This window comes from Betta splendens, chromosome 22 (genome assembly GCF_900634795.4).
Source record: "Betta splendens chromosome 22, fBetSpl5.4, whole genome shotgun sequence".
Lineage (NCBI taxonomy): Eukaryota > Metazoa > Chordata > Actinopteri > Anabantiformes > Osphronemidae > Betta > Betta splendens.
The window spans coordinates 12,164,312-12,190,059 of NC_040900.2; the positions used below are offsets into that span (position 1 = coordinate 12,164,312).

Genomic DNA, 25,748 nt, shown 5'->3' on the forward strand with positions numbered 1-25,748 from the left:
TCCTATTTGTTGAACAGATTCCAGTTCATGTTAATGAGGAATTCTCCACATGCACAAGGATTAGCTATGGAGTACCACAGGGTTCTGTGCTTGGTCCAATTCTGTTTAGCCTATACATGTCTCCTCTAGGTGAGATTATTAGAAAGCATTCTATTAATTTTCATTTTTACGCAGATGATACTCAGCTATATATGTCCTTGAAACCAAATGAAACAGATCAACTAGTCAAAATTCAGGGTTGTTTAAAAGACATCAAATCCTGGATGTCCCAAAACTTCCTTCAACTAAATTCAGATAAAACCGAAATTCTTATTGTTGGGCCTAAAGATCCGAGCGAGATACTATTGAGTCAGATAGCCTCCCTGGATGGCATAACATTAGCTTCAGATTCTACTGTGAGGAACCTTGGTGTCATCTTTGACCAGGATCTCTCTTTTACATCATACATTAAACAAATCTCCACAACCGCCTACTTCCATCTTAGAAATATAGCTAAAATCAGAAGCATCCTCTCTCAGAGCGATGCAGAGAAACTGATCCATGCATTTGTTACCTCTAGGCTGGACTACTGTAACTCCTTACTCATAGGATGTCCTAACAGCTCCTTTAAAAAGCCTACAGCTTATTCAAAATGCTGCAGCCAGAGTCCTGACAGGACAGAGAGATCACATTTCTCCTACATTAGCTTCTCTGCACTGGCTGCCTGTAAAATGTAGGATAGAATTTAAAATTCTCTTACTCACCTATAAAGTCCTCAATGATAAAGCTCCTTCTTATCTTAAAGACCTCATAGTTCCTTATGCTCCCAGCAGAACACTTCGTTCTCAGAGCGCTGGGCTACTTGTGGTTCCTAGAGTGTTTAAATGTAGAACAGGGGGCAGAGCTTTTAGCTACCAAGCTCCTCTCCTCTGGAACCAGCTCCCTCTTCAGGTTCGAGAAGCTGACACACTCTCCACCTTTAAGATTAGGCTTAAAACCTTCCTTTTTGATAAAGCTTATAGTTAGAGATGGTTCAGGTCACTGTCTCTCGCTCTCTCGCTCTCTCGCTCTCTCTCTCTCTCTCTCTCTCTCTCTCTCTCTCTCTCTCTTACTCTTACTCTTACTCTTACTCTTACTCTTACTCTGTCCTCACCTACAGGTATCATTGGACTCAAAGTTTGGTGTCTGTGATGGGCAGCTGCGGATCCAACCATCCTGCCTGTGCTCTGTTGTTGCTTGTTGTTGTTGCTGTGCTTTTCTCTCTCTCTATCCTCTCACCCCAACCGGTCGAGGCAGATGGCCGCCCACATCCAGCCTGGTTCTGCTGGAGGTTTCTTCCTCGTTAGAGAGGGAGTTTTTCCTCTCCACTGTTGCTGTCAGATTAAATGCTTGCTGTATGTGGGATTTGTTGGTTTTAGTTGTGAGGTTTTAAACCTTACTTTGTAAAGTGCCTTGACATAACTTTGTTGTGATTCTGCGCCATATAAATAAAATTGAATTGAATTGGTCCACCATAAAACTAAACTCATCCTTTATTACTACTTTTAATAATATTACTTTATAGCAAGTTAAACTTGACTCATGGGTTTTGAAAGGCATTAACATTGGGCCACAATTGTGGTCCACACAAAGGGACGCCATTTTGCCACTACATGTGCTCCACACAAATGTTTGCTTAAGCTTCCAACATAAAACTCGACTCATTCTTTACTCTTAGTTTTACTGTTATTACTGTTATTACATTTTTACTATTTACTATTACTACTCCATAATTTACTAAGCCTACACTAAAGCAAAGTAAACTTGATTCATGGCTTTTGAAAGTCATTAACATTGGGCCTGTTGTAACTGTGGTCCACACAAAGGGCCGCCATTTTGCCACTACATGTGCTTCACACGAATGTTTGCTTAAGCTTCCAACATAAAACTTCACTCATTCTTTACTCTTAGTTTTACTGTTATTACATTTTTACTAATTACTTTTACTACTCCACAATTTACTAAGCCTAAGTAAAGCAAAGTAAACTTGACTCATTTTGCTTTAGGACAAAGAGGTCCTTCGTAATTTATATGCAGAGAAGTTACCAGTCATTCCTCCTCCACCACAGACTGGTGGCCGAGGGTCCCACTGTAGATTAATTAGAAGACGGCAGGTTCTTCAGCACGCACAGTCTGATATTCGCGGTTAGTTGTATGAGCCAGAGTACAGCGCTGACGAGTTACACCGTATGGAGAAGGATGGGGGTTCTCTCGTGGGTTCTCTTCAGGTTCTCTGGCTTCCTTCTATAGTCCAAAAGCATGCATTAGGTTGATTGGTCACTCTACATTGCCCATAGGTGTAAGTGTGTGTGTGTGAATGATTGTTTGTCTATGTGTTGCCCTGTGATGGACTGGCGACCCGTCCAGGCTGTACCCTGCCTCCCGCCCATAGCCAGCTGGGATAGACTCCAGCACCCTGCGACCCCACGTACGGGATTAGGCAGAATAGAAGATGGATGGATGGAGGATGATGAGGCTGCCCGTGAGGACCCGGCACCAGAGAGAGAGAGCTGGCGTCCGGCAGAAATGCATCATGTCTCAACTGAATCTAACAGACAAATGCTTAGACATTGCTTTACATTTTTAACAAAAGGTTATATTTGATTGTGTTTGAATAAAGACATAAATTGTAAGTTGTTCAGCAGCTTTTTATTTTGAATCAAAGCAGACAATTGTTAAAAGCCACAGATTCTTCATTTATTTGTTAGTGGCTGGCAAAACAAGAAGGTTGTGCCTGTGCCAGGTTGTGCAGTTCACACAAACAATCAGCAGATGTCATTGTTCTGACTGTCAAATAGTGTTGAGCAATGTGTCGATTTCAGTCCTACTGTGTCAAAGTTGCTCAGTGTCTCGATTTCACCATCTCTAGTTGCTGCTTGCTTGTGCTCCTCTGTCCACATGCAGTCCAAAACTGATGGTATGTCGTCAGCAGTAGAATTCGCAAATTCATCTGAACGAAATCTGAAGCGGTGAAATTCAGCACAGGCATATTCAGTTGTTCACATCGCTCAACTCAGCCTTTCGGCTGTGACGTCTTTGTCTACTCTGCATAACTCATCTGTGCTGCACTCTGGATCATACAAGTAATCCTGAATATTAAACTGTGCTAACACTATAGAACTTGCTGTCTTATTAATAATCTAGAACAGGTCGTCCGCCCATTGAATATTAGTGCGGTTGGGGTATGCATGAAAAACAAATATAAAAAACAATATACTCCTCTTGTAAAAGCAAAACTGTCCACCACAATACGGCATTCAGCCTAATACATGCTGCTTGTTGAACTGCTGGACAGGACCAAAAAAAGTGTAGAGTATCAGGGAGTGGTGGACAGCTTGTCACCCCTCTCACTTTTAAAAAGGAAGTGGAGGTGGTGACCGAGTACAAATACCTGGGAGTGTACTTGGACAATAAACTGGAATCAAAAACGAATGCCTTGGCCCCGAACAAGAAGGCTCAGAGCAGGATGTACTTCGTGAGTCTGCAGCTCCATGCTGAGGATGTTCTATGAGTCTGTGGTGGCCAGTGTTTTACGCTGTGGTCTGCTGGGGCAGCAGCATGAATGTAGCAGACAGTAACAGACTGGACAAAGTGATCAGGAGGGCTGGTTCTGTTTTGGGGGTGGGGCTGGACCCCCTACATGCTGTAGCTGAGAGGAGGATGCTGGTCCAACTCCTCTCCATCTTAGACAACACCTCCACCCCCTACACAGTGTGTGGCTGGACAGAGGAGCACCTTCAGCCAGAGGCTCATCAGTAGTAGGTGCTCCACAGAACGTCACCTGAGATCCTTCCTACCGGTGCCATTAGCCCGTACAACTGCTCCTCTCTGAGGTAAGGGTTAATCTTCATCAGTGCCATAACATTTGTAATAAAACTGTTAGCTAGTAATTAGATGTGAGTGTGTGTGTATGTGTGTTAGCATTCTTATTTTAATCTCCACTACCTTCTTGTATGTACCTTCACCTGTGACAATGATCAAAGTGTGCAAAATAATTTCCTTTTGAGATCAATAAATGTTTTTGAAACTTGAATCTTATTTGCACCCAAACTTCATAGTGCAAGCTAAAACAATAAAAGGTTGAATACATTTTGCTCTAACCAAGCACAACGCCCCATTTCTTTTTAACACACTAATTGCATCACTGTCCACTGAGGGTCACTTACACACGCACTCAGGTTGCAGCACACAAAACAAAACAGAACCATTATAAACACAAACATTTTAGTAAGTCAATTCCACCAAACTTATAACACTACTCAACTCCTATCTTTAACTATAACAGGAACACAGGAACTGTTATTTTTCTCACAAGTTCCTGGGCCGCTACAATATTCTAGAGAAAGTGTACAAGTGCATTTCATGTTCTTTGCTTTAATCTTTATGATTACTCAAAAATGTCAAGATCTGTTTTCACCTTTACAAGTCTATTTGCTACATTGTTGTCAAATAATGCAAAGCATTACCAGACAGATATCAAGCGAAAACTTCCAAGGGGTTAACATACAGTATTTGATAGCTACACTAGGTCCCTAGATCCTTCCCCTATGAAAGTGACAATGTTCCTATATAAATATATATGTTTAAACTAGTGAAAGAATATAATTACAAATAAATTTTGTAATTTTGCAATTGTACTTTTAAAAAGATTAGATTTAATTAACTATCCTTTTACAATACATATTAAGAACAACCTCATTTAAGAAAATTAGCAATTAGCTTTATACAATATAATAATGAACACCATAGGGACATTATATCATCAGTTGGTCGCTCTGGTGTTCTACATTATCTAGTTTCTAATTTGTAGTTTATGACTTACATACAGTTTTCCATTTTCAAAGTCAACAGGTATGAATAAACCCCCTAGCAGGCTGATTTAGGTGGTTAAGTTTGAACACTAAGACTAAAATTCTCAGTCAAGATTCAAAAAACTCAATTCAATTCAAAAATTAATCCCGGAGGGAAATTGCTTTGCCCACTTATGATTGCTTTCACAGATTAAAGGGAAGATTGAAAATCTTCAAGAGTATCATCAAAACATACATGCATACATATGTATACACATACAGCACATACACACACATTCATATCAAATTACTTTGTTTGCACTGTATGCACATACAACTCCTATAGAATTAAACGATGAGTGATACAATTTTGCTGGGTTGAAAATACAAATAAATGCGCTGATTTTACATGGGTTGATGTGCGGTGATGGCCATAGAGGTCATCTGTCCGTTGTACATGGAAGTTTCCCCTTGCTGAACCTGTTTTGGGTGCAAACTGTCCTTTTACGCAAGTCAATTTCACTTCATTTCAGAGGTTTATCAAACAATGAATTAGCTTATTTACTATTACTTATTATTTATTGTTATTTATATTTAAGCTTTACTTGGACGAATGATGATACTAAATTGCCTTGTATCATAAAGTAGAAGTAAATATACCAACATAATCTTTGTAAATTTTACAATTGTAAACAGTATAAAATAGGATAAAAAAAACTTTTTTTCAGTGTAAGATGGATAATTAGGGACCATTTAAGAATATGGGTCCCCAATAGTGATAATAAAGTTAAGACAAACCATTAACAAACGTAGAGACTGAAAGTATATGTTGAAATCATCTCTAAAGAATTCTGATTAGGGACATTTTTGCATTTTGTTTCTGAGTATGACAAATGTTATTGTTATTTAATATTAAACCAAATGGCATGTTGTCCTTTGAGAAAGTAATAAAGCAGAACATCAATGTTCTGAAAACATCACCTTCTTCCCTGGAGCTTCTCGTAACGATTAAGTCTGAGTGTGATCTCAGACTGGAGCAGCAACGTTTAATGGGAGTCACTACCTATCTTCACGCTGCCAGACTTGTTGGGCCTAAATGTTTATTCTGATACATCCAGGCCTTCCAGGACGTCTTTGTGTGAGTGAGCCAGTGATCAGGAGTCAGGCTAACTTTGTTACAAATGTACAAATGTAATACGATTGTTACAGGAATCAATAGGTTCTTTTTCAGTTTCCCACGGTTCAAACAATCCACTGTGATTATTGGCGAATCCATGGTCAAGAACATACAGCCTCTCTGCAGATTCTCCACTTTAAACATTCATGTAGATGCTGACAGTAGCAGATGTTGACAAGTATTGATTGTTGTCAGCATGTAAATGTAAATAAATGTATTAATATAATAACCTGTATGAGTATTTCCAGTCTGGATTTAAATCCATCTTAACCGACATTCTGTACTTACTGCACTTCTGATTAGATGCTAAGCTGCATTCCGTTGCCCCGTACTTGTGTAATGACAATAAAGTTGAATCTGATCTAAACTGAGATCTCAGAGTCACTAATGATCTTCTCTTCTCAGACATCTAGTTTTTGTCTTTGTCCTGTTAGATCTTAGTGCTGCACTGATACAATAGATCACAACATTCTATTACAGAGACTGGGACATCTGATTTATTGTACAGATTCTAGTTTGTTGGCATGTTAACAATGAATCTCTGACACAGTTCTTCAGGGTTCTGTGCTTGGTCCAATACTTTTCTGTCTATACATACAGGATACACTATAAATGTTCATTGCGATGCAGATGACATCCGTTATTGAATCAGATGGTTCTTCTGGATGACATGATGTAGCTTCAGGTTCTGGAACCTTGGTGTCATCTTAGACCAACATCTCTCCTTCACATCATACATCATAGAAATCTCTCAGCATCTTACTTCCATCTAAGAGACATCACTAAAACTAGTATCCTCTGTAAGTATGATGCTGAACCATGACTCCATCATTAGTTCCCTCCAGGCTGGACGATTGCACCCCTGTACTCAGTTTGTCCAGTGACTCTTTGAAAAGCTGCAGCTAGAGTCTGACTGGACTGTGGAACAGAGATCACGTTTCTCCTACATCAGTTTGTCTATCCTGAAATTTCTTCTCTTCAGCTCTTAATGATCAGCTCCATCTTGTTTTCCAGACCTCATAGCTCACCTTGCTGCTCTCTCAGAGCTAGTCTACTGGTAGTTTTAGATTCTGGTTCTACATGTAAAACGGGAAGCAGAGCCTTTAGCTACCAAGCTTCCCTGTGGAACCAGCTTCAGGCCAGGTTCTAGACACAGACACCCTCTCAAATTTTAAGAGCAGACTTGAGGCCCATCTATATGTGATTAACTTTAAGTCTGTTCCTGTAGTTGTGCCTCTCCCTCTCTGTCCTCATCTACAGGAAGGTCCTAAACAGTGTAAAGATCCTTGAGATAACTTCTGATATGAATTGGCGCTATATAAGTAAACTGAATTAATGTGATTTTAATTGATTAATTACAGGAGGATTACTGCAGCTTGTGTAGACATCATTGAAAGGACTGAAAGAAACCACCCAGAGGTGGGAAATCCTGTTTCCTGAGTTCTGACATTCGTACTGTAGCCTCTTAAATACAATTTATACCATTATGTCACATTACTAAATGCATTCAGCCAGCAAATGACTGAGGTTTCACATGAGACTCTTGTGAAAAAGGTGAAAAAGATTTCAATTGTCCAAGACACAGCACAGCAGCACAGCTCAGTCCAATGCTACTGCCCTTAGTGTACACATTCCAAATCAAACAGCCTTTACAATGAAAAGAGCCCAAAATGTGAACAAAGACGAGAGAAGGATTCACTCATCATAAGCTCTTGTTACTTCTGGATGTAAATGATGATGATGCACAATGTTCCGACCAGTCCCAGGGCCTGAATACCTAAGAACCACAGCAGCAGCCAGAAGAAGACGATCACCACTGGCTCCACAATTTTGTCCCCAAAGTACATCTGGCTGAAGCCGATCCCCCGCAAACACTTGTTGAGCATCCCGAACAAAGTGCCCAGCCGCTCACAGTCATCCAGCTCCGGCTCTGTGGGGGTGGATTCCTCATAGTCGGGCCAACTGGCGACCAAATCACTGAGAGTTCGGATGGGTCTGCCATTGACCTGTGGGGACAAAGTAGCATTTAAATGTGCAGCCACGGCTTGGTTGGTTCCGTGGGCTAAAAGCAAATCATCTTCACTGTGTGAGTGGGTTAAGTTTGTTCCTTATAACTTTAATCAACAGCAAAGAAATGCGCACATTTAAATATCCTGGCTGAAGCAGGAAGTGAGTGAGTAAGTGTGAGTGTTAATCCTAATATACTTTCTGACCATGAGCATGCTGTGAAGACTATTATTGCTCTAACCTTAACTCACACACACACACAATCACACGGTGACTGCTTCTGTGTGATGTCGAAACTCGTGAGTGAGTCACGCTACATTGACCTTTTTCTGAACCAGTCTCAGTCCCAGGCACTGTTAAAATGACCTCTCTACTAAGAGCTGGAAAATATTCCACTAAAGGATAGGATAGGATTCTACTTTTATTAAAAAAATATATCAAATACCATTTTTATGTTATGTCATTGAGTCCTTTGCACACTAATTAATATTTTACCAGTATGAGAAAATTGTAAGCTTCCATTTGGGACTGTAAATACTATTTTGATGCAGATGGGGAGTTCTGTGAAAAGTACACAGTAATTACAGACTTTAACATCATTTCTCCAGACTATCCCCATAATTACTGTAAAAGGTAATACACCTGCCATAATTCACACACGACTACATATCAGCTCCACTAATCCATCCTACTGGCTGAATACAAAGCATCTCAGCTACGTAAGACTTGTTTTATAATTTTATGTTCCTTCTACAAAGAATCTGTATTAACTTAAATATGTATTAATTAAGTTGGATTAACTGAGCCCCAGCTGGACAGTTCAACAAAGGCCTTTACGCAAAGAGCTCATCAACAACGAGAAAGGCTGTGGGTTTGAAAGTCACAAATGAAACCCTTGGCCACGGTGACTAATAAGGAAATAAAACTGTCTCACTTCATTTAAATGCACCCTCTTTGCTAGTGAAGGTGTGCCCCAAAGTGGTTTAACTGGTTGGTTTTGGAGTTGCGAGCCGCCATCGTCAGTCACAATCTGTTACACACACCTGCAGATTTACACTGGAAACTGGTTCTAAAACAGCAACAATATACGAACACAGAGCATCTAGGTGATGACGTACTGATTTAGTGACAATCTCACCGTTACATCTACTTAACAACTGCTTTAAAAGGTGAAGGAGTTCACTTCAGCATCTTTATGTAAAGATATTGTCTTATAATGTATGACTTAATACCACAACAGACAGAACTTAACTGCTGACGTTGTGTATTATACTGACACTATAGGACGCTGTGTTTAATCACGTGCCCCTATAAACAGTAGAACTGTAAATAAAGATCTATTGAAGTGATTAGTGGCAAAAAAACACGGAAGCTCTGCTCAGGAGCCTCCCAGCTGTGTCATAAAGCCATTCTATCCAATTCACTCCTACTACTGAATATTAGCCGTAGGACATGAAGAAAGAGTTAGATACACAAAGAATCGTGTATTTAGTTCCGCACCGCACGCGGCTATGAGAGAAGATCACCTGACCGCTAAGAAGAGGATGAACAAGTCGTACATGACGCTAACTATAGCTTCAACCTGAGGAACCCCCCGACTACAACGGGAGCCTGACGCCCCGTGTCCCGGGCCAAACAACGACGCTAGTGCCGGGGAAAGTTCGCGTGTAGCGTCACGTTGCAGAGTATTTACCCGGTGCTGCTGCTGTGGAGCGACGTGCCCGGCGTCGGGGGCAGGTCGGGGAGCGAGCAGCGCTTCCCGGTCACGTCGATGAAAGGCAACCCGCTCGTCCGCAGACATCCTACGGCCTGTTCTGTGGTAATCACAAACCGCGATAAATATAGCGCGCGTGCTTAAGTTCCCGACACAGCTGCACGGTCATCATCCAATTGCAGCGCCAGCATTTCTACACGTGTCAACAGTCGCCGTCGAGCTTTAACTGTGTGTATGTCGCCTCCTACAGACTACGGCAGTAATAACACCGCGTACACTGCACTACACCATGACGAGCAACTACCTCAGTCACGTGTTCGTTTTAGTCCCGCCCACAACTGACGCATAGAGAGATGCAGGGAGAAGGCACGAGGGCGTGTGGCGATTATCAACTGTTGGAACTGGTCACTCCTTGATCCTCGGGCGCACCGGAAGTTGTGGTCCGCTCAGGACCACGGGCATTAAATGACCACTCCACAATATAAACTTTATCTGAGCTATGCATCGCAATGAATATATACTATTTTAGTGTCGCTTGTTTGAAGAAGAGAGAAATACATTTGAATCTACAGTGAAAATACGATGCATGCATCACTCAATAAATGGTTCTGAAAATGCTAAGCTTCTTTTTCACTGTCATGAACTTACATTTGTTAGAACTGTGTATTTACTGTATGTTAGAGTAACTACATAGCAACCGTGGGAACAAATCAGCATTCAGCATCACTCCTGTCCCTCCTGTCCACATGGAGCCAGTTTCCCACAGTTGTGCTCTGACATTTGATAGTGAAACTCTGTCTTAACTCGCGTTGTACTTAAACCATCATCATGATATTTTTACAGCATGACATTATTACAGCTTTTACAACCGATGAGAACAATATATAAAATAAGTAAACTCCAATAGGCCAGTGAGTTCTCCTGCTCTGCAGTAGAAAGCATCCAGTCTACGCTGCAGCTTTGCTTTACAGACACAGCGTCAGGTTTCTGGGGACCTTGGCTCAGGGAACTGCTCTTTGGATGAGCTGTCAGTTTAATGTGACACCATTATGGTGCACACCCTGGGGGGAAACGGTCAGACACTAGGAACAATCAAAAAGGAGGCCACTCTGTAGGAGTCTCTGTACGTGAACTCAATGTGATGTAATCTTGGGCATGTGACCACTAAAATTCCCAGCTGCTGCAGGGGCATTGAACTGCTGTCTGTAAACTTGCCCAGAGAGTGTGGTCACGCCACTGGTCACCGTATACATACCTCCACATGCCAACATGGAGGTAGCGTGTGACGTCATCCATTCCACTGTCAGTAACCTACAAACACAGCACCCTGTTACTGTAGTGACTTCAGTCATGTGGCTTTGAACACTACATTACCTGATTTCAACCAGTATGTGGACTGCTACACCAGGAAAAATAGAACTATTGATTTAGCGTATGCAAATGTCAAAAACGCATACAGTGCTTCACCAGTGCCTGCACTGGGGAAGGCAGACCACAAACCGATCCTGCTTCAGCCTCACTACAAACCGAGAGTGAGGCAGCTACTCATGTAATCATTTAAGAAGTGGTCCTCTGAGGCAGAGCAGGCTCTAAGAGACTGCTTCAGCTCTATAGACTGGGAAGCACAGCATTGTGTACAGTGGGGAGAACTCGAGGAGGCGCTTGAGTGACTACTGACTACATTAACATCTGTATAGACATTGTTGTTCCAGTAAGAACAGTGCACTGCTAAGCAAACAAAAAGCCATGGAACAGAAATGACCTCAAGGGTGTCGTGAACCAGAAGTAGGCGGCCTTTAAGCACAGTGATCAGCTCGAGCCTAAGCGTGTGCAGAGAAAACTGAAAGTGCAGCTAGGGATGATGAAAGAGCAGTACAAAAAGAAACTGGAGCAAAAGCTGCAGAACAACAGCAGCAAGGAGGAGTGGAACGGGATGAAAACAATCACTGGATGGAGCTCAAATAGAAGGATTGCTTAATGTGATGTGGAGAAAGCAGATCAGCTAAACAACTCCTTCAATAGATTCAACCACTCGACCACATGATCACAGGTGTGCAGGGAGCTGAAGAGACTTCCCAACTAAGCAGCTGGTCCAGATGGAGTATCCCCATGGCTGCTGAAGGCCTACGCACTGGAGCTGGGAGATCCTCGACAGTACATCTTCAACCTTAGCCTGGAACAGAGGAGGGTCCCCAGTCTGTGAAAATCATCCTGTATCATCACAGTTCCAAAGACACCACACCCTCGAGAGCTGAACCACTTCAGACCTGTTGCCCTGATGTTGCATATAAAGTATTATTTATTATTAATGGGTGAATGATAAGTACAGTAGAGTAAAGCAGTTTGGATCCTGGAAGGGTGGTTAAAGCGCAATATACTGTAAGTACGGAATATTATATACCATTTATTAGAGGCCACCGACCAAGTGACACGATCAACTGGGCAAGAAAACAAAAACTAAATAGCAGACATGAAAACAGAAAGATTCACATAAACAATAATGCTTAGGGTTACTAAATGTCATTGACAGACTTCCTGACTACAGAGGCTGCATGTATATATTCATGCTGCTGCTGTTGCACATCTTCCACTTGTGTTAGTTGACATTTTGCACAGCAGATAAGGATCCTTCATACTGTCCATACACACTGATTTTTCCGTTGTTGTGTGACCGATGATCTGTGAGATAGTGAAACTCTTGGAGATGTTGCCGTTTGTAAGGCGTGGGATTACACTGTAATCCCAGCTAATCTGGGATTCAGTTTCACTCTGCTCTCTGAGCAGACCCTTGGAGCCACTATGGAGACAAACGGGTTCTGTATCAGTGCAGGGCTTCTCTGATGAAGGATGTATCTGCTGGTCTTCTACATCTGGCAGCTCCCTGTGTTGGCGGTCGGTGCCTGTCCAGCGTTATGCTCCTGCACGTTTGGGAACATGGGACTAGCTGAGCTCAGGTGGAGTGACTTTATTCATTTTAGCTCTTTAGAGCCTATTACCTACACTGAACCTGAAGCATGGTAGCGCTAATAAAAGGAGTGTTATATGCTAATTTAATAAAAAGGAACAGGCCAGTCATTGTCTATGCATGTGGTTAAAGCAGGCACTGACAATTTGTGTGGTTTTATTATATAACATCAAATACAGTTGATAAAAAAGAGCAACATCCAAAAGAAGCAGAACATGAACTTGGCCAGTTGAGTTCTTTCAGTAATTCTGTTGAAGGCATTGTATCATTTAAGACTAAAAGACATATTTAAATAACCTTCAGAACTATATACTATTAAGTGAGGAAAACCAGCCCAGGTTTGTTTTCAGCTCTGTAGCCACTGACTGAGAGTCAGGTGCTACGTTTAGATCAGTCATAGCACAGAATCAGCTGGTTAGAGTCACTGATGATTGTCTCTGAGCTTCAGTCAATGTCTAGGTTCCAGTATATTAGTCAAAGCTGAACTCAAATGCAGACTGAAACTGGAAGTCAAGAGTAAAAAACACATTTTTTAAAAAGCAGAACATCACAGACTTGGCTGGAATGGAAACATTTAAACTAAAGGTTATAAACTTTAAACTAAACATCCTTTATCCTGCTGAGTCCAGTTTGTCTTGTCTCGTTTAGATCAGATACCATTACCGTCCCTGAGGCGCCTCCAAAGCTCAAGGATCAATTGTTTGCTAAACTGTTGTTGTTCCAGCTGCACAGACCCAGATTCTTTCAAACTGATCTGAGGGTGGTGCACAGTGCAGATGGACACTGACATAAACTATGGTGTGAAAGGAATAAAGAACCTGGTCTGACTTGGATTGAACACAAATTTTAAAAGAACAGGCTGAAAGTAAAGGCTTGTGAAAAGAATAAGAACCACTAATTTGACTCATAATAACTCCGTTAAATGGCCATAACTGTGGTCATTTGATGATTTGTGTTCAGCAGGTTGGTGCAGTGCAGTGATCCTGGGATCTCAGCTGTTCCCGTGAATGTCCCAGCCAACACAACTAAACTGCGTCTGGAGAAGACTTCCATCACCACAGTGCCCCGGGCAGCCTTCTACAACCTGTCGGAGCTCAGGTTCCTGTGGCTGACCTACAACTCCGTCACCAGCATCCACCCCAGCAGCTTTGTCAACCTGAAGACCCTGCGAGAGCTGCGCCTGGATGGGAACCTCCTCACATCCTTCCCCTGGGAGGGACTCAGAGACACGCCCCTCCTCCAGACCCTTGGTCTCCATAACAACCGTCTGTCCAGTCTTCCTGCCCACGCTGCTCTCTTTCTACCCAACATCACTTATCTTGATCTGTCCAGCAACAGGTGGGTGTGCTACTAATGCAGTCATTAATGTGTCAGTCATCTTGTTTGTTTTCTCTTTTTTTCTTGTCTCTTCCCTTTTCCTGGAATTCTTTGTCCTCTAGTTTTGTTGGCTTCTTGTTGCTCCTTCTGTTTCACTTTCTCTCCTCAGACTTACTATATTACCTGCTGAGCTGCTGGACCTCTGGTTCCCACTTCCAGGACAAAGGAGTGGACCCCTACAAAGGCGAATCTTAGGTATAGTAGAGTTTGAAGGAAGATGCGTGTCTACAGGCCCAAAACATTAGGATGATGGAGTAAATCATCCAGCCCTCATTTAATTGATTTAATCATTTAACCGCAGAACATGGAACACATCAGTTATTAGGACTGAGACTCAGGGAAGCTCTGTAACACATACTTCATCATTCACCAACACTGACAAAAACAAGTTTAACTGTCTCGGCATCCAGGTCTCCATGACAACCCCTGGCTGTGTGACTGCCAGATCTCCATGGTGATGTCATTGTCCATGTCACTGGGCAGCTCCGTGGTCCTCATGGATCGCATGGTGACATGTAGCAGGTCTCTGGGTCAGTCCAGGGTTCTGTTGACCCAGGTGGAGCCGAACCGCTGCATGAGGCCCTCCGTCCAGCCCGCAGCCACCAGAGTAAACTCCCCACTGGGCAGTAATGTAATACTCCGCTGTGATGCCACCGGCTACCCAACTCCAACGCTGACGTGGCTCAAAACATCGGCCTACCCTGGTACACTGCCTCTTAGTGTTGTGTTCAGTCCTACTGTCGCTGTACAGGTCACTCGTCATGACGTGTGTGCTTTGGTTTTCTCTGCAGATTGTTGCCAACAACACGAAAGCGTTGAAGAGTTACCACGAGACTTAGCAAGTTGTAAGTTGTTTTTTTTTCTGTGGATAGTAGATAGTATTATGGGCCAACATTCCCATAAAACCCAAGCTCTCATAGTAAATGATGTTGGACCCGATCAGTGAGCTAAACATCATCAGTCATAAACTTGCTATGTTCCATGACAGATTGATTTCCATGTTTCCACATCATTTATTTTACTTACTTACAGCACAGCAGGGATCAGACACCTGAGACCTTGTTTTGTCCCAGTTCTACAGGAATCTCCACGGGTGGGAGTTCGTTGGTCGATCATTAGCCTCAATGGATTAACATACAAGGACGCTGGTGAATATCGCTGCCAGGCACGGAACATGGCAGGAATATCTGAAGCCCTGATTCAGCTGAAGGTGGTGGGGATCACAAGACTATCGCGCTTTCCAAAGAAGACCCCAACGGCTCAACTCACATCATCCAAGTACAAGAAGCCAAACCAAACTGTGATTAAAATCCCTCTGGGGAAGGACAGTCAGACACCCCGTTCCACCAAGACACAGACTGCACCTGATCTCACTAACAAAGTTTATCCAGGTGGCGAGGACGTTCAAGACACAAAATGAATTAGCAGATGCAAAAAATGCGAAACCCCAAAACCTTCTGTGTCCTCAGTAAGTTCTACACCTGCTTCCTTAGACAGTCTTTGTATGTGATGGACATGAGAAGTACAAACACCAGCACATTGGTCTGGTTGATGTGTAAGGTAATGTTTGGTGCCTTTTGATTCTGCGCCCTACAAAACTGTCCTGGTTCTAATAAAAGGAGTGACCAGTACAAACTGAAATATAACTTGACCTAAAGTTTTCTGAAAGGATATTTTTGTGTGTGAGAGATCAGAGATCTGAGATCTAGGCCACATTCATATATTATTGGATACTGCTGAACAGAAACATTAGATCAAGTCAGTCATAATGAATTTGATGTATAAATGTTACTATTTTATTTTATTGTCACTGGTTGTCTCTGGTGTAATAAGGCTTTACAACTCACCTAAGTTTCACATTTCCACTCAAGGACATAGATGATGTCAGTGAGTTGAGCCAGTACTACATAAATGTGGCTGAGCCTTGTGGTGAAAATTTCAAATAAGAGGCAGATGAGAAAGTTGTATTTTGTGTGATTTATTTTAAAAATTAAAGAAAATAAAATTAATGGGGAAAGCAAATCAAAAACATGGATGTTGATCGTGCACGTCAACAAACCAAAAACCAGCTGGGGAGATCAGTGCACACACTTCGAAGGTGTGATGCAAAGAGCCCACGATTCTTAAGTTGCTTCTGCCTTTTAACCCCTCTGTCTGACTACGGTGGAACGTCTATGTAGCCCAATCAGACTGCATGCACCATCTCTTCCCTGTTGCCGTGTGTGAAGATGTCTCACAATTGCATCACTGGCGTCTGACTGTCAGAGAGGAAGGAGCACTAAGTCTCAACAGACAGAGAGACACAACTCCCCAACCTTCGGTTTGGGAGCTAGAGTTTATCAGTCAGAGACAACCATTGAACAAACAGAGAAAACCATGGACCAGCCCAGATTTTAGAAGCACAAGCAGTCAAGATGCAGATAATGACGGGACCACAGGGTCACCGGCGGACAATCACTGAAGGTAAGTCCATGTACGGGTACTTGTGCTTTGGACTCTGGGCCGTGTGTGTGCAGCTGCTGGACAACCGTCCTGCAGTGCCTATCTCTATCTCCTCACCCCAACCAGTGGAGGCGGATGTGTGTTCACCCTGATTTCTCACGGGAAGTTTACCTCTCTACTAATTACACTGATTTATGAATTAAAACTTTGCTCAAGTTAGCTTTTACAATTTAATGTAAAAGCTTTTATTGCAAAGTGTTTAAAGTAAACATTTGTTGTGACGTGGTTCTATTCAAACAAACTGAATTGAACTGAAAGCTGTAAAAAGGACCAGTGAACTTCATGGGTTGCCTGAGTAACAACAGACATCTGTTTAATATCAGACCCCTCCTCCTTTCAGCAGGATGGATTCCGCTGGCTCAGCTCCCAACAGGCACGTTGTAGATGTTTAACAAAAAGAGGTGTGTTAACACCACAGATGACTAGCTTAATGTTTGATTCTGTCCCACTTGTCAGCTCCTCTCTTCTTTCTCCGGTCTGAGCAGCCGAAGCTCAGAGCTCTGATCTCAAGTTTTATCGAACCATGGTTCACGACATGGAAATGGACAAGCAACAAGCGCGTTATTGCATCCGTCAGAAGCATGTGATCATCATCTGTGTGACGGTGGTGGTGTGCTCATTGGCCGTGGGCCTTGGAGTGGGACTCTCTAGACCAAAGAGCACCACCTCCAACCCGACCCCTACGGCGCCGACTACTACTACTGGGAGCCCTCCACTGGGCAGGGGACCCTGCACGCCTTCCTCTGACTCCAGTGGGGACTGGAGGAACTTCCGTCTGCCCACCTACTTGAAACCCGTCCACTACGACCTCCACCTGGAGCCAGACCTGGTGGAAGACACCTACTCCGGCAGCGTGGACATCCATGTGGAGGTGAGCAGGCCCACACACCATGTGTGGCTTCACATCAGGGATACGTTTGTCAGCAGCATGCCCAGATTAAGGATGCTCAACAGCAACAGTCAGCGGAAGGATGTAGCAGTGAAAAGCTGCTTTGAGTACAAAGCCCAAGAGTATGTGGTGGTGGAGGCCCAGGAAGAGCTGCCCGTCACCGGTCCCGGGGAGGTGTATGTGCTCAGTCTGAGCTTCCAGGGCTGGCTCAACGGCTCATTGGTGGGCTTCTACAGGGTCATCTACACAGAGGACGGCGTCACTAAGTAAGTTCTTCACCTCATCAACACACACACTAAAGCTAAGAGCGCCTTCAGTTAGCGATCACGAAGAAAAAGAGTCCAAACACAGGACTGTTTCCCCCAAGGACAGAACTCATTTTACTCCATGCAGTGTTCATTCACACACCCACCTCACCAGCTGATGTTCAGTCACATACTCCACATCCTAATGGAGCTGTAAATCATAAAGAACAGCTGTTGATGTGTTGAATAAACTGCCTGAAAAACATTAACTTTGAGCTGTGACAGTCATACACTGAAAACCTTCAATTAATCATTGTTTTTCAGCTCAGTTCTGGGGTGTCTAATTTGTTCTCCATGAGCTGAGATGCTACAGTTTAAATGTGCTACATGGGAAATACAAGCTGTGTACTAACGTTGGCGCTGACTCAAATATTTTGTTATTTTAGTACTTGGGATGTTTACAGATTTGTTTCCCATGTTTCCATCATGTTGAGTGGGCTTAAACCTCTCACTGCATTCTCACTGCATTCACTCTGTTGATAAGTGTCCTTGAAAATCCTAAACTTCATGATATGATAAAAGGAAGGCCTTCATGAACTACTTCTGTATTACTGTACCTTCATAATTCATCTTTCCCTTTGAAAAAAAAGGAAGATTGCTGCAACTGACCATGAGCCAACGGACGCTCGCAAGTCGTTCCCCTGCTTTGACGAACCCAACAAGAAGGCCACTTACCAGATCTCTATCACACACGATGTTGACTACCAAGCTCTGTCCAACATGCCAGTGGAGGTAGGACTGGAGTCAGCAGTGCTCTGTCAAATTGGTTGTTTGATTACATGGGTACACTAAGCTACATTGAGTGTGAGCCAGGGAATTCATGCTCCAGCCTTTTGCTCTGTTTTCAGGGGACCCCTCAACAACTGCCTGGCAATAAAGTGAAGACCAGATTTCAGAAATCTGTTTCAATGAGTACGTATCTGGTATGTTTTGCCATACACCAGTTTAAAAGTGTGGAAAGAACCTCTAAGCGTGGAATTCCCGTGAGTGTGCTTCCTATTTTACCATCAATGCTTCCACTTAATAAAACACATGAAGAAGAACTAGCAACTCATTATACTGGCACCCCATTCACACTGAGGTGCTCTGTCTTTGCAGCTGAAGATCTACGCTCAGCCAAGTCAACTGGCAACTGCAACATACGCAGCTGACACCACCAAGGTCATCTTTGACTACTTCGAGGAATATTTCAACATGACATACTCCATTGGAAAACTGGGTTCGTCTCCACAGACTCATCTTCATGTCTCTACACACAAAAAACATCTAGATAATTTATTAGCACACTATAGAAATATTGTGATTATTTTTTCGGTGGCAGATAAAGGTTCTGCTGTGTATATTTCTGAGGATACTCTACTTAGTTGTGCTAACTTTGACTCACACATGGGGGTATGAGTTACAGCTGTCATATGAAAGAACGCAAACCTAATTCCTGAGTTGCAGGTAAGTAAATGTACGTGTCAACAAATGCAAATACACTGTTAAACTACGAGTAGCTCCTATTTTCAACGTGAGACCAGTTACTGGCTAGTCGTCTCCATCAAGGAACAGTTGTTGTGTCTTTAAAGCTTTAGGTTGATCTTCCTTTAGGGTCTTCAGTGAATTTAATGAAGCTAGTTAAATGTAGTATCAGTCCATGGAAATATTCACCAGACACATTGGTGAACATGTTAAATAATCAGTTTGCTTTACACTTAACAATGTAATATTTGTTACAGATCTACATTCATGAATCAACATCTTTAAACTACATCAGTACCAAAGCTTACTGAGCACCTGAACGCCTCTCATAACAGTCTCTGTGCTGTCCTGGTCCAGATAAGATAGCCATCCCTGACTTTGGCACTGGAGCCATGGAGAACTGGGGCCTCATCACCTACAGGGAGACAAACCTGCTGTTTGATGAGAACCAGTCGTCTTCCTACAACAAGCAGCGAGTGGCCAGTGTTATCGCTCACGAGCTGGTTCATCAGGTACCACTACGCCCACCATAAATCACATACAGAAGATTTTAACTACGTTTTATTGCAGAAATTGATGCAATAATGAAAAATGGTTTATTTATTTCCATTCATTACATCTAAGTTACACTGGCTCATCATTGCATGTGACATGTCAATCCCATGACACGTCTCTACAGAGGAACCCTGGACCTTAGCTGTTTACGATGACATGCGTAAATGTCAAGTTTATAGTCTGGTGGATGTAAGTTTAAAGGACAGGCAGACACACAGATGTGTGTAAAATATAATCATCACAGAACTGAGGTCACTACGTTATCTGTGTAGTGATAAGGCAAACAATAAAGGTGAAAGGATCACGTTGCAGTTCAGCAATATGATAATGTTATCTGTCACACTTCAGTAGTCAAATATCTGCAGAAAGTGCAAAGTTCAGGACTGGTAATGATTACAGGCCTTTATGTGCTATTGTTTAAGCTCTTTATAATGTTCAGACATTTGTTTCTGAGATATGTGACATAAAAGGAGGCCTTGTGTGTGTGAGGAAATTTTTATATTCAAGTTACAGGAACAGGTTGTAAAACTGCAATAGAATATAACACGAACTGCCTAATAGATCATGAGACAAGAAGGGTTCACATTAGAGTTAGTACTGAATTAGATGAAGCACACTGAGTGAGACCGGATCTTGCACCGAAACAATTACCTGGACTATGCGCAAAAGGGAGAAGAAAATCCAATGAGAACGGGTTTACACATTTGTTTCATGAGTCTGATGCACTGCTGTAATAGTGATGATGTCATGCAAAACAAGTCAAAGCGACCAATAAAAACTGTAAAAGGCTGGAAGCTAATGCCGCTAATGCTAGAATGTAATGTCTGTACGATGCGTCTCATCACATTTTCCCCTTTGTTAGCTGCAGTCTGATCCAGTGGAAGTTACTGTGATATGACTGCAGGTGTTTTGTGGCAGACTAATGTGATGTCCTTGGTTTGGACACTTGAAGGACACGTGTGTTTGCTTCTAGTGGTTTGGAAACATTGTCACTATGGACTGGTGGGACGACCTCTGGCTCAATGAGGGCTTCGCTAGTTTTTTTGAGTACATTGGTGTGGAGGCAGCTGAACCAAGCTGGGGCATGGTGAGTTCTCCTCTACAAGCACTAGAAGGATGCATTCAGTGACCGTTGTGATTCTGAGATCTGAACCATTCTGGGTCTTTCCTCTGATGTGTAGCGAGACATAATGCTCATCAGTGATGTGCTTCCTGTGATGGTGGATGACGCTCTCCTCTCTTCTCACCCAATCATTGTGAATGTTTCCACCCCAGCAGAGATCACCTCTGTGTTTGATGCCATTTCATACAACAAGGTAAAATTTCTAGACGAAATTACACAGTGAAGGATCTAAACACTTATTTGGAATGAACCCATATTGACCGGATGTTTCTTTTCCAGGGAGCTTCCATTCTCAGAATGCTTGAGGACTGGATGGGAATACAAACATTTAGAGATGGTTGCAGAGTGAGCCAGTTGTTGCTGTTTGTTGTCAGAATGTTTTAAAGTTTAGTGGTAAAATGAAATAATTTTTTCTTTTTCCAGAAATATTTGAAAGACTACCGCTTCCAGAACGCTAAAACAGCAGACTTCTGGCAGTCTCTTGCTGACGTATGAATGATAATTTTTGTATTGTATGATCTTTATTTACTTGTGGATTCATTCCTCAAGACATTATCATTGTACATGACTTTCACTAGATTGTCCAGTTCTTACTGTAAACTAACTAACTAACTAACTAACTAACTAACTAACTAACTAACTAACTAACTAACTAACTAACTAACTAACTAACTAACTAACTAACTAACTTTACTCTCATGTGTCACGTGAACAGGTGAGTGGATTGCCAGTTGCAGAGGTAATGGACACATGGACTAAACAGATGGGTTACCCTGTACTGAACTTGTCTGTCTCAGAGACCAGTGCCAGTTTAAGACAGATGCGTTTTGTCTTGGATCCTGAATCTGATACCAACCAACCCCCTTCACCTCTTGGGTTAGTAAAACAGCTGAAACAATTGATATTTATCGTGGGGACTTTAGCTACTTAGTCTCGGAAACAAGTAAATGACTTCAGTGTCATTTTGGAGTAGATCTGACCCAGGAGGAGCATGTACAGGTTCAATAGTAGTGGTTCAAGAATGAAGTCACACATGCCAGATTTATGACAATCAATAGAAACCAAATAAGTCCTAATTTCCAAAGTCATCAGTTTAACACATCATGAGCTCAGCTCCTCTGTATGTAACCACCTATAAATACTTTTATTACAGTTACACATGGAGCATCCCAGTGAAATGGGAGTCCACAAATGTCAAGAACATGATGACGATGTTTAATAGGAGCAGCAAAGGTACGATTCTCAGCTATTAATGCATCAGTAGCTATACGCATTTGAACCACTGACATTTGACTAACATCTGCTCTTAATCCGACCTCATAGATGCTAAGGTGAAAAAACTAAATGCAAACATCTTGACATTTCTTTAATTATATGTCTGTGTTTATTATTTATACCTGAACATGATCAATTCGGTTATAAAAAAATATTTCATTGTTGGTCTCTAGAGCAGATCCTGAGTGACTACTCCCCCTTAGAGGATGGGCTGCTGAAAGTTAACAAGCATCACATGGGATTTTACAGAGTCAACCATGATGAGCACATGTGGCACCTCATCAGTCAGCACCTTCAGGACAACCACTCGGTAATTTCCCATCAGGCTCTAATATTTGGGCCATTCACTGTAGGTTATATTAATAAAGCAAAGACCCTGTGCTGAGCCTAAGCACTAGAAGGAGGGAGCATTTTTTATCAACCGTGTACATTCGTTGGCTTTCAAGATGTTGCTGTCTTGTATTCTGATCCTGACAGGTGTTTGATGCACCCGATCGCACAGGATACATTGACGATGTTTTTGCTCTGGCAAGGTGAGAGTTCCCCAAACATTCTCTCCCATTTTAGACTAATTGTATAACAGACTATACGTTGTGTTGGGCTTTTTAGGGCAGATGTCGTAGATTACGGAGTTGCCTTCAATCTCACCAAGTACCTGACAAATGAGACTGACTACATCGTCTGGGAGCGTGTGGCCTCCTCCATCGCATATGTTAGAGACATGCTGTCTAGCAATGATGTGCTTTATTCAAAATTCCAGGTACAAGCCTCACATGTTCAAGCAGCTATTTCCAAAACTACTGAATAAACTTTTAAATGTATTGAGGGTTTGTTCATTAAATTGACTTTGACTAGAACATTGATTGGAGTGAAGGTCACGCAATGTGCCTGGTACTCAAGCTTTAACACCTTCATTTACAACCAGAAGCAAAACAGTCCCTGGGTTGACATAGAACCTTGCTCATACCTGTTTAGAGGCTGTTCAGTGACCATGTGAGGGCCATCTCCACGCAGCTCGGTTGGAAGGATGAAGGAACGCAGACAGAGAGGTGCAGTAGTGTCTTACAGTATATCCATCTAGTATGCAGGTCTTCTTCTCATCACACCTGGAAGGCGCTGGGTAACGTTCTGAGTTGGTTGTTGTGTCTCACAGGTTACTGAGGGAGACTGTGCTCAACATAGCCTGTCGGATGGGAGATAGAGAGGCTCTGGATGAAGCGTCCCGCATTTTTGACCAATGGATAGAAGGAAGTCTGAGGTATCCTACACCACATTCCTGATCAAACATTGATCATAAGCTGATTTTAGAGAACAAAAACATTAAAACTTAGATGTGTGTATAAGCTACAGGACAAAGGAAAAAAGTACTTGAACCCTTAGATTTACAGTCAGTGGTGCTTGAACCCCGAGCCTCAAACCATCAGTGATAATAGACTCATATAATGGGATTTAAACCTATTGCTTAAGCTCAGTGCTATTTGGAGGCCACATGACCACAACCACATTTACCTGTATGACCTCCTTATCATAACCCACAGTTTTCATTTAGATAGTTATATATCAATAATTCAATAATTTGAGCCACTGGTTGAAAGCTAAATGTAGCCGTCATGTGATCTGCAGCAGTGTGCCGGTGAACCTGAGGCTGCTGGTCTATCGATACGGCATAAAGAAGTCAGGAAGCGAGGCCAATTGGAACACAGTGTTTCAGAGGTACAAGGCCACTACTCTGGCCCAGGAGAAGGACAAGCTGCTGTATGGACTGGCGTCTGTGGAGAATGTGGACCTTCTTTACAAGTAAGGACCAGATTTACTGTAACTGAGGAGCTGACGCATTTGTAGACCACATGTTAGCTACAGACAGACCAGCGGTACAGAGACACTTTCTGGTTTGGCTGCAGCACTGATTGAGTTTTCTCCTTCTATGAGCTGCATACAGAGAGACTTGTTGTGTCCGACAGACTCCTCGAGGCTACAAAGGATGAGAGTGTGGTGCGCAGTCAGGATCTGTTCACCGTGGTGCGATATGTGTCCTACAACCCTCTGGGTCAGAGCATGGCCTGGGAGTGGACCACGCTCAACTGGAACTACCTGGTCCAAAGGTCAGTGGAAGAAAGCAACAACTATAGTAAAGTGTGCATAGTCAGTCTCACTTTGTGAACATTTGCAGTTCATTCACTGAAAATCAAACAAATCTTGTTGCTTCCTGATGCTTTAGACTTTGTCTAACCCTGTGTTCAACTGTCCTTTCTTTCAGGTACACCATCAATGACAGGAGCCTCGGCCGCCTTCTACAGCAAATCACCACCACCTACAACACAGACCTCCAGCTGTGGAAGGTGAGCATTCATGTGTAAACCTGATATACAGGACGTCGTCAGACTCTTTCTGGAAACACAAACCGGCTCATAACGTCTTCAGCCCAGGGAAAGCTGCAGATTGACTTCCCTTTACTTCATCCTGCAAATGTTGAGCCTTGTTTTATTGTGTCACTGGTGGATGTGAGAGAAGCTTGATGAGCAGGAGACAGGCTTAAACCCTGGCTCGTTCGTCTGGTCAGTAAAGCCTCCCAGACCTCTCATTTACTTTACTTGTTTGACACTGTGATACTAGGATTCTTGCTGAGTCATCCTCAGCCTTTTGCTCTGGACACTGCCTTGTGACAGGCACCTACGCGAGGTGTTTGCATGTTTGATTGCTGTCTTTTCCTTTTCCTTGGCCTTTGTGGCGTCCTAGTCACCTGTGCGACAGTACAGTAGGTACAGAACTGTTTATGCACATCCCCAGAAGGAGGAAAGTCTTCAACCTCACAAAAGCTTACTTTCCTATTTTGGAAATGGTTCAGCTAGTAGATAGAAGAGTGGAGGCCAAACAGAAGCTGGAGGAGCCTGTGTGTGAGGAGATCTTGTATAAAGTATTTGTAAATAGTGGTAATGTATTGTTGAATCCTTTGTCCTCTTTTATGCCACGTCACACTTGAACTTCTTTGCCTCTTTATAAATCTGGGCACTTTTTGTTTTGACATGTTTGCATGGTCTTACAGATGGAACATTTCTTCAGCCTCACTCCAAATGCTGGCGCAGGGGCGACGCCGCGGCAGCAGGCCGTGGAGACGGTGAGGAACAACATCGAATGGATGAGGAGGAATGAGGACGAGATCAGAGCGTGGCTGGACGTCAACGTGGCCTAAACTCACTTCAACAGACAAACAGAGGAACTGTGAGAACTGTGCTTCCTAGATTCCGTGGGAACCAACGGTTTCTCCTGTGACCTGAGTTCACACTGGAACAGATAACAAACAACAGGACACTCATCCTCCCTATCTCACAGTTAACCTATCAGAGTAAAAGCCCATTTCACAGATGCTAGTTTCTGACATGTTTTGCTCATTGGAGGCAGCTTGTCCCTGTTAAAACACACAGCAGAAAAGCAGCTGTTGGTACATACTGACACCTGCTGTGCTGGTGGGAAAACCTGCACCTGCTGTATAACATCATCACATGTGGAGCACGTGAAGGAAGCAGTAAACACACAATGTTTGACGATTGATGCTTGTTATTGATAAGTGAATAAAACAATGAAACATA

General features: G+C 42.8%; 3 protein-coding genes across 4 annotated transcripts; 2 read left to right on the top strand and 1 right to left on the bottom strand.

Annotated features, from left to right (window-relative positions):
• Window positions 1–6,464: 6,464 nt before the first annotated feature.
• On the bottom strand, window positions 6,465–9,956 carry fam241a (family with sequence similarity 241 member A). The gene is made up of 2 exons (XM_029139050.3): window positions 9,686–9,956; window positions 6,465–7,991 (listed from the first exon to the last, which is right to left on the bottom strand). The coding sequence occupies exons 1-2, from the start codon at window positions 9,791–9,793 to the stop codon at window positions 7,701–7,703; spliced, it is 399 nt and encodes a 132-aa protein (XP_028994883.1). The 5' UTR covers window positions 9,794–9,956; the 3' UTR covers window positions 6,465–7,700.
• A 2,287-nt stretch (window positions 9,957–12,243) lies between these two features.
• lrit3b (leucine-rich repeat, immunoglobulin-like and transmembrane domains 3b) lies at window positions 12,244–16,058 on the top strand. Of its 2 annotated transcripts, none has more exons than XM_055505836.1 (6): window positions 12,244–12,660; window positions 13,635–14,009; window positions 14,158–14,243; window positions 14,459–14,752; window positions 14,840–14,893; window positions 15,081–15,214. In XM_055505836.1, exons 1-6 carry the CDS (start codon window positions 12,554–12,556, stop codon window positions 15,101–15,103), a joined length of 939 nt encoding a protein of 312 aa, XP_055361811.1. In that variant the 5' UTR covers window positions 12,244–12,553; the 3' UTR covers window positions 15,104–15,214. The 2 variants fall into 2 exon arrangements, with proteins under 2 accessions (XP_055361811.1, XP_028994846.3); XM_029139013.3 differs by having other exon boundaries at window positions 12,250–12,660; window positions 15,122–16,058.
• Window positions 16,059–16,387: 329 nt separating this feature from the next.
• enpep (glutamyl aminopeptidase) lies at window positions 16,388–25,748 on the top strand. Its single transcript, XM_029138990.3, has 21 exons — window positions 16,388–16,511; window positions 17,007–17,705; window positions 18,335–18,476; window positions 18,593–18,727; window positions 18,843–18,963; window positions 19,566–19,720; window positions 20,737–20,850; window positions 20,945–21,079; window positions 21,166–21,231; window positions 21,310–21,375; window positions 21,602–21,762; window positions 22,040–22,119; window positions 22,335–22,471; window positions 22,639–22,694; window positions 22,771–22,921; window positions 23,137–23,210; window positions 23,315–23,419; window positions 23,785–23,958; window positions 24,123–24,263; window positions 24,419–24,500; window positions 25,205–25,748. Exons 2-21 carry the CDS (start codon window positions 17,074–17,076, stop codon window positions 25,349–25,351), a joined length of 2,874 nt encoding a protein of 957 aa, XP_028994823.1. The 5' UTR covers window positions 16,388–16,511; window positions 17,007–17,073; the 3' UTR covers window positions 25,352–25,748.

Coding starts and splice junctions, on each gene's coding strand:
- lrit3b (XM_029139013.3), top strand. CDS start 12,554: ATGTATCTGCTGGTCTTCTACATCTGGCAGCTCCCTGTGTTGGCGGTC. Junction 14,010..14,157: donor CTTGATCTGTCCAGCAACAG/GTGGGTGTGCTA, acceptor TTCTCTCCTCAG/ACTTACTATATTACCTGCTG. Junction 14,753..14,839: donor CAAAACATCGGCCTACCCTG/GTACACTGCCTC, acceptor TTTTCTCTGCAG/ATTGTTGCCAACAACACGAA.
- enpep (XM_029138990.3), top strand. CDS start 17,074: ATGGTTCACGACATGGAAATGGACAAGCAACAAGCGCGTTATTGCATC. Junction 22,472..22,638: donor ACCTTCAGGACAACCACTCG/GTAATTTCCCAT, acceptor TGATCCTGACAG/GTGTTTGATGCACCCGATCG. Junction 24,264..24,418: donor TGGAACTACCTGGTCCAAAG/GTCAGTGGAAGA, acceptor CCTTTCTTTCAG/GTACACCATCAATGACAGGA.
- fam241a (XM_029139050.3), bottom strand. CDS start 9,793: ATGTCTGCGGACGAGCGGGTTGCCTTTCATCGACGTGACCGGGAAGCG. Junction 7,992..9,685: donor CTCCACAGCAGCAGCACCGG/GTAAATACTCTG, acceptor TTGTCCCCACAG/GTCAATGGCAGACCCATCCG.